Source organism: Cherax quadricarinatus, chromosome 1 (genome assembly GCF_038502225.1).
Source record: "Cherax quadricarinatus isolate ZL_2023a chromosome 1, ASM3850222v1, whole genome shotgun sequence".
Lineage (NCBI taxonomy): Eukaryota > Metazoa > Arthropoda > Malacostraca > Decapoda > Parastacidae > Cherax > Cherax quadricarinatus.
The window spans coordinates 70,336,809-70,350,400 of NC_091292.1; the positions used below are offsets into that span (position 1 = coordinate 70,336,809).

General features: G+C 41.5%; 1 protein-coding gene across 1 annotated transcript in view; it reads right to left on the reverse strand.

Annotated features, from left to right (window-relative positions):
• LOC128685630 (uncharacterized) overlaps window positions 1-13,331 on the reverse strand; it is a 46,461-nt gene extending 33,130 nt beyond the window's left edge. The window contains exons 1-5 of the mRNA XM_070082671.1: window positions 13,260-13,331; window positions 5,617-5,740; window positions 5,017-5,115; window positions 3,233-3,350; window positions 1,219-1,355 (exon numbers count right to left, since the gene is read on the reverse strand). Of these exons, the coding sequence (XP_069938772.1) occupies window positions 1,219-1,355; window positions 3,233-3,350; window positions 5,017-5,115; window positions 5,617-5,740; window positions 13,260-13,261 (480 nt within the window). The 5' untranslated portion in view covers window positions 13,262-13,331. The remainder of the gene's footprint in view (window positions 1-1,218; window positions 1,356-3,232; window positions 3,351-5,016; window positions 5,116-5,616; window positions 5,741-13,259) is intronic.
• Window positions 13,332-13,592: the final 261 nt, after the last annotated feature.

Consider the following 13,592-nt stretch of genomic DNA (forward strand, 5'->3'; position numbering starts at 1 on the left):
GCCCTCGAGAAGCTGTAACCAAACAGATTCAGTGGCTGACGCTTCTAATTTAATATCTTGTCTAACACAACAATTTAAATTGTCTCTGACATACATCGCTACTCCACCACCTTTCCTGTTGACCCTGTCAGTGTGGAATAATTTATAGCCTTGTATGTGACATTCAGATGGCATCTCTCTATCTTTCAGATTGAGCCAGGTCTCTGTTATAGCACTAATATCTATGTTTCCTGCACTTGCAATTAATCTTAGCTCATCTATCTTATTTCTAACACTCCTGCTATTAGTATAGTAAACCTTAAGGGAGCTAGTCCCTTGCTGCCCTCTGCTGTCCCCCTTTGTTTTCTGACCTGTTCTATTGTCTTTATTTATAACTTCATGCTGAATGCCTTTTATACATTTACTGTTTCCAACCCTAGTGTTGCAACCTGCTTGTTTCCCACACACACCCATACCTCTATCTTCCATCAGTTTAAAATCATAGGCATTTCACCAATGGCCTTCTCAATCGAGTCTGCAAGTGCTACCACCCCTGCCCCAGAGAGATGAACCCCATCCCTTGCATACATATCATGATTGGCAAACCTGAGACTGGCGTTTAGACATCTGAGTAAGGAGTCATTCACGACATTGTACACCGTGTACGTAAGGCCTATACTGGAATATGCAGCGCCAGTATGAAACCCTCACCTTGTCAAACACGTCAAGAAATTGGAGAAAGTGCAAAAATTTGCAACACGATTAGTCCCGGAACTGAGGGGTCTGTCTTATGAGGAGAGGTTAAGGGAACTCAACCTGATGACACTAGAGAATGGGAGGGATAGAGGGGACATGCTAACAACGTATAAAATACTGAGAGGCATTGACAAGGTGGACAAGGATCGAATGTTTCAGAGATGGGAAACAGGAACAAGGGGTCACAATTGGAAGCTGAAAACCCAGATGAGTCATAGGGATGTTAGGAAGTATTTCTTTAGTCTTAGAGTTGTCAGGAAGTGGAATAATCTGGAGAGTGAAGTAGTGGAAGCAAGTTCCATAAATAGCTTTAAGAAGAGGTATGACAAATATCATGGAGCAGGGAGAGAGTGAATTAGTATCGACCAGTGAAGAGGTGGGGCCAGGAGCTAGGACTCGACCCCTGCAGCCTCAATTAGGTGAGTACAACTAGGCGAGTACACACACACACACACACACATAACCATCTTCACTACAACATACGGAGTCATTAGCTGCTATGTTGTATGGACCAATGACTGGGTCCTGAGTTGTGTCATACATCTGTAGTTGACCGTCAGTCTTGCCGGTCACCAGGAACCCTGACGTCCAGATCACTCCCTCGGCGCCTCCGATCGAACCTAAAGTGACAAAGACACTGTCAAGTGAAGATGCAAAAAGTAAAAATAAAAACAAGTGACTTTTGAAGCTACAGAGAAATACGAGAATAAAAACTGTTTCTGAATTCATATGATTGTTGTACTTTTTAAAATTTTTGCCTCTTCTCAGTTTCTCAACATTTTTCTAACCCTTTCAGGGTCCGTCCCGTAGATCTACGGCTTTATGTTCAGGGTCCAAACCGTAGATCTACGCCATGAGCTCAGCTCACTCTGATAAACTGTGAGTTTTACATTTGGGCCTAGATATGAGAGAATACATCTATGTGGTATGTGTGCACCACATAAAACAGATCCTGCAGCACACTGTGCATAATGAGAGAAAAAAAATGAAATCATGATTTTTCGATTAAAACAGCAACTTTGCAGTGTTTTTTCGTATGTTTTTTATAGTTGTATTTGCGATTTCTTGGTCTCATTTGATAGAATGGAAGACATATTACAGAAATAGAGATGATTTTGATTGGTTTTAGCATTGGAAATGGCTTGAAACTGAGCTCAAAGTAGCGGAAATGTTAAATTTTTGCCGATATTCAAAAGTAAACAAACGACCTCACACATCTAATACACGTCAGCTGGTAGGTCTAATATACATTCACAAATATGGTGATGATATTTATACAATTATTACAGTATTGCATAACAGTAAATCTTCTATTTTTTGGTGTGAATAAAAATTCATTATGTGAATAAAAAATCAAAATGGAATTTATTTGTAAAGCCTCAAAACATAACTAATGAACAGAGGAAATGTTAGTTTAGTGCCAGGAATGCCTACATTGTTCATTCTGGACCCTATTTTGAAATTGGAATATTTTGAACTTTGTGTTAAATTGGCCAAATTAACAATTTCCGATCACTTTATTTTGTAGTTGAAACAGTTGACTTGGCGATTTCTTGTGCTCAATCGATAGAATAGAAGTAATACTAGTGAAATAGCTAAGAATTTGGTTGATTGGAATAATGTAATTGGCCTAAAATGGGAGTCAAAGTCGGCAAAATCGCCGATTCGTAAATATCGCTGACACATCAAAATTCGCGAGAGCATAATTTCGTCAATTTTCCACCAATTTTCGTACTTTTTGTTTTATTACCTTCACAAAAAGATTCTCTACGATTTCATAAGAAAAAATAACAAATTTTTTTTTTGAAATATCTTGGACACTGGTGCGTGACTCCAGATTTGGGCCTTGGACCCTGAAAGGGCTAAACGTATTTTTCTGTCTCCTCGTCTTTTTTTTTTTTTTTTTGTTACCTTACCACAATACAGAAAATGTATTATAAGGTCAAGAGATTCATCCTACGCTGTGTTGTAAATTAATCTTTTCTCTAATTTTGTATGTTTGTACAAGCAGTGTTGAGCAGAGCCTCTGTGTCCTGGTTGAAGACATTTTAATTCGGAATAATAATCTTGTTAACCTTCTACAATATAGCCTCATTGACACTGATTCTGCGACACTACACATGACGGAATTCCACTTTGTTATATTCGTCAGTATTCACATAGCAAGTTCCACATTGTTGACATCTGTAATCGTTATTGTACCCATTATAACAATTGTAACATAATTTTAACAACATGGAACCTCACAAATAACCCGCACATAAAAGAGAGAAGCTTACGACGACGTTTCGGTCCGACTTGGACCATTGACAGTCACACTGTGACTTTGTCACAGTCACGGTATTGTGCCTTTTTTGTTATTTAAACATGGAACCTCTGTTCACCACATTTCTTCCAGAATTTAGGAAAATACAAGTCATTTGGGACATGTATAGATGGCAATACGATAAACGACTAAACAAGGGTACGACTGTACCTTTTGTACAAATAAACTCACTGGGAAGGTAGTCAGGATTATTGGGCCAGTAGGCCGACTTGTCCATCACTTCCAGGTTCCAGGAGGCTACATCTGAGAGGTATCTCCCTGGAGCTCTCGTGATGTACACCTCATCCAGCTGAAATGATACAATCAAACTTGATTTTCCTTTTAGGACACTCTGAATCATTCGCTTTTAATCCATAAATTACAGATGGAAATAAGATGACATTTCAGTTCATCGTGAATCATTTGTAATTCTAAATTTATGACTTAATAATAATAATAATAATAATAAAAATAATAATAATAATAATTTCTACAAAATAAACCGGCCTACTTAATATTATTGGCATCCTTTCTTATGTTCTAATGTACTTTACAGAAAGCCCCTGGTAACCCTATTAGAACATTTGTTGGATGGGGAATGGATGGATAAGCTTGCGTATATGGCGGACATATTGAGCCTCCTTAGCGAACTCAATATTTCTCTTCAGGGGTTTTGCACAAATATTTTTACAATGAGAAATTAGACAGATGCGTTCATAAAGATGCTGATATTTTTGGGATAATCACGTACAAGAAGAAGAAATAGAAATGTTTCCACTTCTGCAAGAATTTTTGGTTACTGCTGACGTCAATCGAAAAGTCATATTCAATATAATAAGTCAACATTTAAGGGCTTTAGCTCAAAGCTTTAATTATTATTACCCTGCGAATGAGTATCCTCGTAAAGGCAACCTTTGGGTTGTCTTCTGATGTCACTGTGGTGTCCAAACATAAAACACAATCATTGTCTCAGTTTTGGTTATCACTGGAAAAAGAATGTCCATTTCTCAGTTACTGGGCTACTAAATTTTTGGTCTCATTTTCGATTACTTATTTGTGTGAGAAGACTTTTTCAGCCATGTCAGTGATAAAAACCAAACAGAGAAACCGAATGGATATTAATGCAACGCTTCGTCTGTCAGAAACAACGCTGGAGCCACGGTTTTCAAGCTACGTCTGTCAGAAACCACGCTGGTGCCATGGTTATCAAGCTTCGTCTGTCAGAAACAACGTTGGAACCACGATTATCAAGCTACGTCTGTCAGAAACAAGGTTGGAGCCATTGTTATCAAGCTACGTCTGTCAGAAGTAAGGTTGGAGCAATGGTTATCAAGCTACATCTGTCAGAAACATGGTTGGAGCCATGGTTATCAAGCTACGTCTGTCAGAAACAAGGTTGGAGCCATGGTTATCAAGCTATGTCTGTCAGAAACAAGGTTGGAGCCATGGTTATCAAGCTACGTCTGTCAGAAACAAGGTTGGAGCCATGGTTATCAAGCTACGTCTGTCAGAAACAAGGTTGGAGCCATGGTTATCAAACTACGTCTGTCAGAAACAAGGTTGGAGCCATGGTTATCAAGCTACGTCTGTCAGAAACAAGGTTGGAGCCATTGTTATCAAACATTCTAGAAAAGAAGCAGAAGCAGAGTTCAAACTAATTTTACTTGAAGTAAATAATAATTAAAATTTGAATTAAATATTGCTTTCTCCAAAATTCAAGACGTTCTAATATTAAATATTATTAGAACTTTTTGTTTATTGTTCGGTTTCTGGTTATTTTAAGTAGCTATAGAATTTTTATTTTATATTATTAGATTTAAAAACTAATACACAAAATAAAAAATAATTTCTATTATATATAAATAATGGTTTTTATTTCTGCTTTAGCGGTCCGCGAAATATTTCTCGAAATTTTACCAGTCCGCAGGTGTCAAAAGGTTGAAAACCACTGCATGATCAGGTGCAACAGGACCTACCCCGCCCAGAGGGTCGAAGCTAGAGATGTAGAGGTTCCATCTATCTTCGTACTCCAGCGAGTCGTCCTCGGAGAAGTAAGCTTCCATGAAGGCCGCGTGCTGCAGGGGCACACACCAGAGGTTCCGTTAGTAATGTCATCATCATTCTTTGCTAAAGTATAAAGCACGAGAAACTCACAGTGTGTTAAAAAAGTTACTTGTAAATATTCGATTTTCCATCCGGGATCATGAACGTTAATCACTCATTGGGTTCCAGACCCCGTTCCAGGTCTATAAGGGGATTCCAGCACAGCCTATAGCAACATCTAAATAAGAGGTTCTGGTAACTGTGAAGGGATTCCAGTACTCCCTAAACGGAAGATACATCAATGCCAAGGTAGGTTCCTGGACGTTGGTGAGAGGTTCTTGATACAAGGAACTGAAACGGGCCTTCCATTCCTGAGATCAAACTTAATTGCCTCCCATTCTCCCTACAGTTTCTAGGACTTATAAAATGAGTTGATCACCATTACACAGATTTCAGCACTAGACAAACTCCAGCGTCACCTAAACTAGGATTTCACCACGAAACAGAGGATCAAAGGTTTGCGGATCACTCACCTTCAACTTGGTTTGCCCAAGGAAGCGTGGCTCCCATCCTGGTTTATCAACTGTGCTGCTGACTTCTGCCGCTGCAGTCATTATCAACGTCACCACCACCACCACCGCAGATCTTTGAAACAACCTGTCAATGAAGATAAGGAGAGAACATAACAAAAGGAGAAATATGAAGAAAAATTTCACACAGTAGTGAATTTAACACTATAAATTGCGATGAATCATGCTGAATCTAACTGCTGTCTCGTTTGTGGTGAATCAAACATGTTAGCCACTATAGCAATGATATTAAAGGAGAAATATCAGCTACTTTAAATTTGACAGATATCTTGATACAGAAAGGGTTTCCCTATAGTCTACACCATCGAAGGGGTGGATAAATGACTGGGGGTTAAAAGTGGGTCACTAAATGTCTGGGTACGTGCTTTGCGTTTTGCATCTGTGGCCTTCCACCCTCAAGCTTGTCTGTCTCATCTCTCCTGTCCTGGGAAGGATATACGTATGTGTAGTATCCTTGTTCACTTCCCGTACGAAGCGTACTCCCTCACTTTGGTATGTGTTTCTAGCATGAGAAATAATAAGAGAGAAGTAAATAGTGAAAATGAATGTCATAGGAATGCAATTAGAGCTCTGAGTAGAACTATAACCCTCTATGATAACATAAAGGAAGGTAAGTAAGTTTATGGAGCAACTTGCAATGTGAACAGACTGCCTGATGTTGTAGTAGCCATAGCTTGGGTATAAGTACTTCTGGCAGTTTCGCAGACACACGGATAGTTAGCCCTTTGGTCGCTTTCTTCAACACATAGGTTATTATACTGTCCATTGATAGACAGTATAATAACCTGTGTGATATGCCAAGATATCCTATTGATGAAATTAAGATACCAGTTGAAATCTGCTTGCAACAGGTAAGTGAACTGTAGATATAAATGCAGATGTGCTCCTGATAACCCTTTCAGAGACTAGTTCCTACGTTTTGTATATCCATATACAGTGGAACCTCTGGTCACGACCATAATTCGCTCCAAAACTCTGGTCGCGACCCGATTTGGTCGTGACCCGAACCTAATTTCCCCATTGGATTGTATGTAAATACGATTAATCCGTTCCAGACCCCTACGAACTGTATGTAAATATTGTTTTTCTAAGATTTTTAAGCACAAAAATAGTTAATTATACCATAGAATACACAGTGTAATAGTGAACTAAATGTAAAAACCTTAAAAAACACTGAGAAAACTTTAAACAACAGGGAAAGCTAACATTGCACGAGTCCCTTCTAGACCCTACAAACCCTTCACTGTAAACAGCTTTTTTAAAGAGTTTTAAAGACTTATGCCCGTGCCAATTCATTAGTTTGATCAGGTATTTGAAGATGAGTAGGAGATCCCATTCCACTGTCTGTCATTTCTGTGTCGTGTCGGACACCAGTATATCACACTTGACACTCACCACCATTCCATTGGTTGTTGCAGCAAGCATACTAATCAGTATAACAAGGGCATTAATGAAGATGCAACCAAGAACTTTGATTTCATTCAGCGCACTGTGAAAAGTTTCTTACTGACGCCCAAATCTGCGTTTGTGACAATATTCTGTGTCAACTTAGGTGCCATGAAACGTTCACATACACACACACACACACACACACACACACACACACACACACACACACACACACACACACACACACACACACACACACACACACACACACACAAACACACACACACACACACACACACATACACACACACACACACACACACACACACACACACACACACACACACACACACACACACACACACATACACACGACAGAACACAGGACGAAAGGAAGACAATGAAAGAGAGAGTTCAAAAACGAAAGGAGAAATGGGAGGAAATGAAAAAGGAGAGCAGAATAACCCAGGATCAAATGGAAGGACAAGCGCACCCCCCAGAAACACCTGCAGAAGGACTCCAGCCACGACACCCCCAAGGCAACTGAACAATCCAAACCAACCATCACACACCGATCCCTCTGTTTCCACCCCCGCACCACAGTTACAGTATTAGAACAGAAGTTGAAGGTTTGGTACACAAATGCAGATGGATTAACGAATAAACATGAGGAATGGCAAGAAAGAATCAATGAGAAGTCCCCAGACATCATAGCAGTTACAGAAACAAAACTCATGGAGACAATAACAGATGCAATCTTCCCACCAGGATACCAGATCATGAGGAAAGATAGTAGGGGCAGGGGGGGGAGGTGGGGTTGCTCTGCTCGTAAAAAACAGATGGAAATTCGAGAAAATGGAAGGAATAGATGAGACGGGAGAAAGAGACTACATAGCAGGTACACTTCAGTCTGGGAAACACAAAGTGGTCATTGCAGTGATGTATAATCCACCACAGAACTGCAGGAGGCCAAGAGAGGAATATGAAGAGAGAAACAGAGCAATGGTGGACACACTTGCTGAGGTAGCAAGAAGAGCTCACTCCAGCAGAGCAAAGTTGCTGGTTATGGGGGATTTCAACCACAGGGAGATTGACTGGGAAAACCTGGAGCCACATGGGGGTCCCGAAACATGGAGAGCCAGGATGTTGGACGTGGTGCTGGAAAACCTCATGCACCAACATGTTAAGGACACTACCAGAGTGAGAGGGGAGGATGAACCAGCAAGATTGGACCTTGTGTTCACCCTGGGCAGCTCAGACATTGAGAACATCAAGTATGAGAGTCCCCTAGGAGCTAGCGACCACGTGGTTCTGTGCTTTGAATACATAGTAGAGCTGCAAGTGGAGAGAATAACAGGAGTAGAATAGGAAAAGCCTGACTATAAAAGAGGGGACTACATAGGGTTGAAGAACTTCCTGTGGGAGGTCCAGTGGGACAGAGAACTGGCAGGAAAGCCAGTAAATGAAATGATGGAATATGTAGCAACAAAATGCAAGGAGGCAGTGGAAAGGTTCATTCCCATGGGCAACAGTAACAACGGGAAGACCAGAACAAGCCCCTGGTTTACCCGACGGTGTAAGGAGGCAAAAACAAAGTGCAATAGAAAATGGAAAAAGTACAGAAGGCAGAGAACACACGAAAATAGGGAGATCAGTCGCAGAGCCAGGAATGAGTACGCACAGGTAAGGAGGGAGGCCCAGCGACAGTATGAAAATGACATAGCATCGAGAATCAAGACTGACCCGAAACTGTTGTATAGCCACATCAGGAGGAAGACAACAGTCAAAGACCAGGTGATCAGATTAAGAACAGAAGGTGGAGAACTCACAAGAAATGATCAGGAGGTATGTGAGGAGATGAACAGGAGATTTAAGGAAGTTTTTACATTAGAGACAGGAAGGGCTGTGGGAAGACAGCACAGAAGGGAACATCAAGAGGGAATATACCAACAAGTGTTGGATGACATACGAACAACTGAGGAGGAGGAGGTGAAGAAGCTCTTAAGTGACCTTGACACCTCAAAGGCGATGGGACAGGACAACATCTCCCCATGGGTCCTTAGAGAAGGAGCAGAGATGCTGTGTGTGCCTCTAACCACAATCTTCAACACATCCCTTGAAACTTTGCAACTACCTGAGAAATGGAAGACAGCTAATGTAGTCCCCATATTTAAGAAAGGAAACAGAAACGAGGCACTAAACTACAGACCTGTGTCTCTGACATGTATTGTGTGCAAAGTCATGGAGAAGATTATCAGGAGGAGAGTGGTCGAACACCTGGAAAGGAACAAGATTATATATGAAAACCAGCAAGGGTTCATGGAAGGCAAATCTTGTATCACAAACCTCCTGGAGTTTTATGACAAGGTAACAGAAGTAAGACACGAGAGAGAGGGTTGGGTAGATTGCTTTTTCCTAGACTGCAGGAAGGCCTTTGACACAGTTCCCAACAAGAGATTAGTGCAGAAGCTGGAGGATCAGGCACACGTAAAAGGAAGGGCACTGCAATGGATAAGGGAATACCTGACAGGGAGGCAGCAACGAGTCATGGTACGTGAAGAGGTATCACAGTGGGCGCCTGTTACGAGCGGGGTCCCACAGGGGTCAGTTCTAGGACCAGTGCTATTTTTGATATATGTGAACGACATGATGGAAGGAATAGACTCTGAAGTGTCCCTGTTCGCAGATGACGTGAAGTTGATGAGAAGAATTAAATCGGACGAGGATGAGGCAGGACTGCAAAGAGACCTGGAGAGGCTGGACATGTGGTCCAGTAACTGGCTTCTCGAATTCAATCCAGCCAAATGCAAAGTCATGAAGATTGGGGAGGGGCAAAGAAGACCGCAGACAGAGTATAGGCTAGGTGGACAAAGACTACAGACCTCACTCAGAGAGAAAGACCTTGGGGTGACCATAACACCGAGCACATCACCGGAGGCACACATCAACCAAATAACCGCTGCAGCATACGGGCGCCTGGCAAACCTGAGAATAGCGTTCCGATACCTTAATAAGGAATCGTTCAAGACACTGTACACTGTGTATGTTAGGCCCATACTGGAGTATGCAGCACCAGTCTGGAACCCACACCTGGTCAAGCACGTCAAGAAGTTAGAGAAAGTACAAAGGTTTGCAACAAGGCTAGTCCCAGAGCTCAAGGGAATGTCGTACGAGGAAAGGTTAAGGGAAATCGGACTGACGACACTGGAGGACAGAAGGGTCAGGGGAGACATGATAACGACATACAAGATACTGCGGGGAATAGACAAGGTGGACAAAGATAGGATGTTCCAGAGAGGGGACACAGGGACAAGGGGTCACAACTGGAAGCTGAAGACTCAGACGAGTCACAGGGACGTTAAGAAGTATTTCTTCAGTCATAGAGTTGTCAGCAAGTGGAATAGCCTAGCAAGTGAAGTAGTGGAGGCAGGAACCATACATAGTTTTAAGAAGAGGTATGACAAAGCTCAGGAAGCAGAGAGAGAGAGAGGATCCAGTAGCGATCAGTGAAGAGGCGGGGCCAGGAGCTGAGTCTCGACCCCTGCAACCACAATTAGGTGAGTACAATTAGGTGAGTACACACACTCACACACACACACACACACACATACACATACACACACACATACACATACACACACACACACACACACACACACATACACACACACACACACACACACACACACACACACACACACACACACACAGACACACACACACACACACACACATACACACACTTGGACTCGGACTCGACCCCCGCAACCTCAACTAGGTGAGTACACACACACACACATACACACACACACACACACACACACACTCACACACACATACACACACACACACACACACACACACACACACACACACACACACACACACACACAAGGTGGACAAAGACAGGATGTTCCAGAGATTTTACACAGTAACAAGGGGACACAGTTGGAAGCTGAAGACACAGATGAATCACAGGGATGTTAGGAAGTATTTCTTCAGCCACAGAGTAGTCAGTAAGTGGAATAGTTTGGGAAGCGATGTAGTGGAGGCAGGATCCATACATAGCTTTAAGCAGAGGTATGATAAAGCTCACGGCTCAGGGAGAGTGACCTAGTAGCGATCAGTGAAGAGGCGGGGCCAGGAGCTCGGACTCGACCCCCGCAACCTCAACTAGGTGAGTACAACTAGGTGAGTACACACACACACACACAGGTGGCGGGCCTGTGGGGTGGTCAGCGAGGAGCACACACACACACACACACACACACACACACACACACACACACACACACACACACACACACACACACACACACACACACACACACACACACACACACACACACACACACACACACACACACACACACACACACACACACACACACACACACACACACACACACAGACAACAGGCCTAGTGTCTAATCGACATGTGCCTAGGACAAAATGGTAACTAACTAAAACACACACACACACACACACACAGTTTCCAATACAAAACACTAGGTGTTTCTCAACACTTGAAGGCGCAAGAGTATGAACAGAATAACTTGTGCTACAACAATAACAAGGAATCACTTTGCAATAAAGTGTCAACCTTAGATATATGGACACATATAAGTGCAAGGAGCATCACAAACTTCTGTCTGAAGCCTAATTGTTGACAAGTGTTCCAATTTCCATTCAGGAGTCTCCTGCACGACAACAACCGCACTACCAGCTGCACCAGTGGATTGGTGGGCGGAAAAATCAACATATATAACTTGTGGAAAGGAATGCTGTGTGGCTAAGGCATTAAGATAAGGTGACAATTAAGACAAGACGTGACTTTGACTGTTATTAAATAAAGTTCTTCAAGTAAAAATAAGGATAGTGATTTGGAAAGAGGTAATTTCCAATGGTGCAGGAAAGTGTTGTCATTTTCTAGCAAAACTTGTGAATTTTATTCATTTAGAGGTCGAGTTTTATGAACCATTTGGATTAATGCAGACTTGTGTTGAAATAAGTTTGGACGGCTTCTATGCAAGAGTTTAGATGAGTTGACCTGAGCAGGACACAAGTGCACTACACACACTAATAACTTTGTACCTGTGGAAAATTGCATTTATCTGAATGTATCATTATATACATAACAGTAAATGAACATAGATAATTATTATTTATCAGTTAGACAAGTAGGAATTTGGGACACCTAGGTCGCAAAAAATGTCCCCCTTCAATACCTACCACTATCATATACACAAGTTGCTCTGGACCTATTAATTAAATGAATTATACATCTCCAGGAATACTGGTAAATATATAAATTTGTGGACTGTATATTAAAATTAAAAAAAGGATTATATATACACACATTTATATAACAGAAGGAAAATATCTTAATATCACTCACCAATTTGACTGGAGATTAATGTGTATCATACTCAGAAAACCTCACTATCTATGTATGAAAATAACACTAGCCAGGTTACTACATAAGACTTATCTGAGGTTCCTGGAGCTGTCTTGTCCAGTCGTCTGATATCTCAAGTTAAGCAGGACTGCACATTCAACAATTTCGCCTCCTATTTGAGAGGTGTCAGCCCAATTTTAACCTCTAGAGCACGAAAAATTCTTCCAATTATACACAACGTTTGTTACTCCCATTCAAACAAAATGGCGACTGTCCTGCACAGACGCAGGCTTTCCGTTTTCTATGACATAAATATTATTAAATACAGTATGGCCATCTATTTACATATAACTACTGTATTTCTGGAAAATATATACAGTATTTTCCACAGTACCGTATATGTTACTGTCCTCTTACCGGTCGCTCCAAGTTTGATTTGGAGTGACCGAGGTCCACACACCAATACGCATCAAATAAAAGTATCCTAAATATATACATTTGTGTCCTTTCATTCACATTGTTAATATACAGTCCGCCTTCAGAATTTTGTATTTTGTTTATATCTTGATAGTATGGGTTAGTTTTTAGTTAATATATCAGAAATGGTTATACTAAATCGCTTTAAAAATGACACACTTATGTTTCAATATATATGAGGCAGAAGTAAACCTGTGAAGGGTAGTCAGGCAGTGGTAAGCTAGAGGTCACCATTGGAGACCCTAGCTAGGTAGTGGTAAGCTGAGTGTTACTACTGGGAAGCCTAGCAAGCAGAGTACACACACACACACCGTTAACTTACATGTCTGCTAGAGGACGTGTACCAAGGCTGACACCGAGAGTACAGGTTTCCTTGCCTATATATATATATATCTCAACTACACCACCCCTAACCCCTTATCCCTTCCCCTCTTCACCCTCCCTTTGTTTCTCTCTATCCCCCTCCTTCCTACCTTCCCTACCTCCCCTTTCCTTTCTTCTTTACATTCATCTTACCCTCTCTTTTAAGAGAGAGAGAGAGAGAGAGAGAGAGAGAGAGAATGATGATGATATTAAGTGATGTTGATAACCTGGTGAATGACTTCACTAAACATGTCCTTAACCTCCAAGAGAAGTACATCTCTGACCGGCAGTA